At 51.0% G+C, this 3,599-nt stretch overlaps 1 protein-coding gene across 5 annotated transcripts in view; it reads left to right on the forward strand.

Annotated features, from left to right (window-relative positions):
• Positions 1-3,599, forward strand: part of TNPO2 (transportin 2) — a 25,899-nt gene that overhangs the window by 4,366 nt on the left and 17,934 nt on the right. For all 5 annotated transcript variants that reach the window (XM_017888425.1, XM_017888423.1, XM_017888422.1 and 2 more), the window contains 2 exons: positions 941-1,016; positions 1,100-1,249. In XM_017888425.1, coding sequence (XP_017743914.1) covers positions 941-1,016; positions 1,100-1,249 — 226 coding nt within the window. The remainder of the gene's footprint in view (positions 1-940; positions 1,017-1,099; positions 1,250-3,599) is intronic.

The following is a 3,599-nucleotide window of genomic DNA, read 5'->3' on the forward strand; positions in this document are numbered from 1 at the left end:
TTTTTTTTTTTTTTTTTTTTTTTAACAAAAAAGGTACCATGGCCTGTTACTGGGGAGAGTTGACTAGTAGCTGCCACTTTAAGAGGAGTGGGATTCTCCTTTCCTCTCCTGCTCTGGCTGGGTCTTCAGGAGTGGATGGGAAACTAAGACATTTCCACCCAACTCCTTGTATGATTTTTTTTTTTGAGATGGAGTCTTGTTCTGTCGCCCAGACTGGAGTGCAATGGCATGATCTCGGCTCACTGCAACCTTCACCTGCTGGGTTCAAGCAATTCTTCTGCCTCAGCCTCCCAAGTAACTGGGAATAGAGGCATGCACACATCATGCCCGGCTAATTTTTTTTTTTTTTTTTTTTTTTGGCGGAGTCTCGCTCTGTCGCCCAGGCTGGAGTGCAGTGGCCGGATCTCAGCTCACTGCAAGCTCCGCCTCCCGGGTTCACGCCATTCTCCTGCCTCAGCCTCCCAAGTAGCTGGGACTACAGGCGCTCGCCACCTCGCCCGGCTAGTTTTTGTATTTTTAGTAGAGACGGGGTTTCACCGTGTTAGCCAGGATGGTCTCGATCTCCTGACCTCGTGATCCGCCCGTCTCGGCCTCCCAAAGTGCTGGGATTACAGGCTTGAGCCACCGCGCCCGGCCAATTTTTTTGTATATTTAGTAGAGATGGGTTTCACCATGCTGGCCAGGCTAGTCTTGACCTTGTGATCCGCCCGCCTCAGCCTCCCAGAAAGTGCTGGGATTACAGGTGTGAGCCACCGCACCTGGCCCCTTGTATGAATTTGACGTGTCTGAGGTGCTCTGTGTCATTGTGGGCTTATTAGGGAGCGGGATCCCCCAGGAGCTAGCAGCCTGGTCCCAGTGGTCAGAGATAGCGTCAGGTACATAGTGAGGGGGCCTGGCCAGGCAAGGCCTCTGTCTTCCAAGTCCCTTAACAGCCTGGCAGAAACTCAAACAACTCAATCAGTTTCCTGACTTCAACAACTACCTGATTTTCGTCCTGACCAGACTCAAGTCAGAAGGTACGCCCTCTGCTCCCTTCCATGCGATCGGGACCCTGCTTTCTCCCCCGTGGGCCCCTGAACCTCAGCCTTCCTCCTCCCAGATGAGCCAACGCGCTCTCTCAGCGGCCTCATCCTCAAGAACAACGTGAAGGCGCACTATCAGAGCTTCCCACCCCCTGTGGCAGACTTCATCAAACAGGAGTGTCTCAACAACATTGGCGACGCCTCCTCGCTCATCCGAGCCACGATTGGTGAGAGGGGTAGCGGGGGTTGGCCTCTGAGAACACACTGAACTCTCACTCTCAGACAAGAGGCTTCTCAGCATGTTAAATGTAGTGCTTCACAGAATGCTCCAGCACCCTCTATGGCGGTACTATTACTATTGCCATTTGATAGATGAGGAAGCTGAGGCGCTGAGCTATTAAGAGACCTGTCTGAGTAAGTAGCAAAAGTCAGAAACAGCTGAGGCAGTGCAGGGCCACGCTCTGGAACCACTCCCTCCTGAAACAGTCCTTCTTGCCTCTGAGACAGTCATGCAACATCTAGAATTTTGTATTAGGCCTTGGACTGAGTGCTAAGGGTATAGCAGTTAAAATACGCAGGTATTCATGTTTCAGGTGCAACGTGAACTAGGTTTTCAGCAGACCCTTTTCTGACTCTTGGAAGGTGGCCTGAGGAAGTTACAGAAAGATGACTAAGAACTGGCCGGGCGTGGTGGCTCACGCCTGTAATCCCAGCACCTTTGGGAGGCTGGGGTAGGCGAATCACCTGAGGTTGAGTTCAAGACCAGCCTGGCCAACATGGTGAAACCCCGTCTCTACTTAAAAATACAAAAAAATTAGCTGGCCAGGCACAGTGGCTCACGCCTGTAATCCCAGCACTTTGGGAGGCCGAGGTGGGCAGATCGTGAGGTCAGGAAATTGAGACCATCCTGGCCAAGATGGTGAAACCCCGTCTCTACTAAAAATACAAAAAATTAGCTGGGCATGGTGGTGGGCGCCTGTAGTCCCAGCTACTTGGGAGGCTGAGCCAGGAGAATTGCTTGAACCCAGGAGTTGGAGGTTATAGTGAGGCAAGATGGTGCCACTGCACTCCCGCCTGGCAATAGAGCAAGACTCCATCTCAAAAAAAAAAAAAAAAATAAGCTGGGCATGGTGGTGAGCATCTATAATCCCAGCTACTTAGGAGGCTGAGGCAGAAGAATCGCTTAAACCCAGGAGGCAGAGGTTGCAGTGAGCCGAGATCACGGCACTACACTCCAGCCTGGGCGATGGAGCAAGACTCCGTCTCAGAAAAAAAACAGGCTGGGCGCAGTGGCTCAAACCTGTAATCCCAGCACTTTGGGAGGCCGAGATGGGTGGATCACGAGGTCAGGAGATCAAGACCATCCTGGCTAACACAGTGAAACCCTGTCTCTACTAAAAAAAAATACAAAAATCTAGCTGGGCGAGGTGGAGGACGCCCGTAGTCCCAGCTACTCGGGAGGCTGAGGCAGGAGAATGGCTTAAACCTGGGAGGCGGAGCTTGCAGTGAGCTGAGATCCAGCCACTGCGCTTCAGCCTGGGCGACAGAGCAAGACTCCGTCTCAAAAAAAAAAAAAAGACTTTTGGCTGGGCGCGGTAATTCACGCCTATAGTCCTAGCACTTTGGGAGGCCAAGGCAGGCGGATCACTTGAGGTCAGGAGTTGGAGACCAGCCTGGCCTACATGGTAAAACTCCATTTCTACTAAAAATACAAAAAATTAGCTGGGAATTGTAGCTTGGTGGGGTACCTGTAATCCCAGCCAGTCGGGAGGCTGAGGCAGAAGAATGGCATGAGCCTGGGAGGCGGAGGTTGCAGTGAGCCGAGATAACGCCACTGTACTCTATCCTGGCCAATGGAGTGAGATTCCATCTCAAAAATAAAAAATGACTTTTAGTCCCGCAAAAACCCCCAGGCCAGTAGTAGGATCTGGACTTCCTGAGCTCATTCTATATGCCAGGCTCTTCGCTAAGTCATTGAAACTTACTGATAACCAGGCTGAGCGCGGTGGCTCACGCCTCTAATCCCAGCACCTCAGGTGGATCACCTGAGGTCAGGAGTTTGAGACCAGCCTGGCCAACATGGCGAAACTCTATCTCTACTAAAAATACGAAAATTTGCTAGGTGTGGCAGCAGGCACCTGTAATCCCAACTGCTTCAGAGGCTGAGGCAGGAGGATTACATGAACCCAGGAGGTGGAGGCTGCAGTGAGCTAAGATTGCACCACTGCACTCCAGCCTGGACTACAGAGTGAGAATCCATCTCAAAAAAAAAAATTGCTTGGCAAAAAGATCTGTATCACTTAAAATTCCCTCCAAAAATGAAGGATAGCCATGTCCCTCATCGCGGGTCACCTGGGTTAAATTACTAATCTGTAAATGTTAAGTTTCGCCAATCTTCTTAGTATTTCAATTTGAAGAGTCATGTTGTGAAATGCCAATCTCTTAGTCCACCTTTTAAAAAACTTTGCAGGGCTTCTCCACGGCCCTCAGAATGTCCAGATTCCTTTGCAGAACTAACAGGATCTTGGAGATTCCCTGCTCCAGGAAACTTCAGGGGCTTCTCTCCTGGGGCCTGTT

This window comes from Rhinopithecus bieti, unplaced genomic scaffold (assembly GCF_001698545.2).
Source record: "Rhinopithecus bieti isolate Rb0 unplaced genomic scaffold, ASM169854v2 scaffold_15296, whole genome shotgun sequence".
Lineage (NCBI taxonomy): Eukaryota > Metazoa > Chordata > Mammalia > Primates > Cercopithecidae > Rhinopithecus > Rhinopithecus bieti.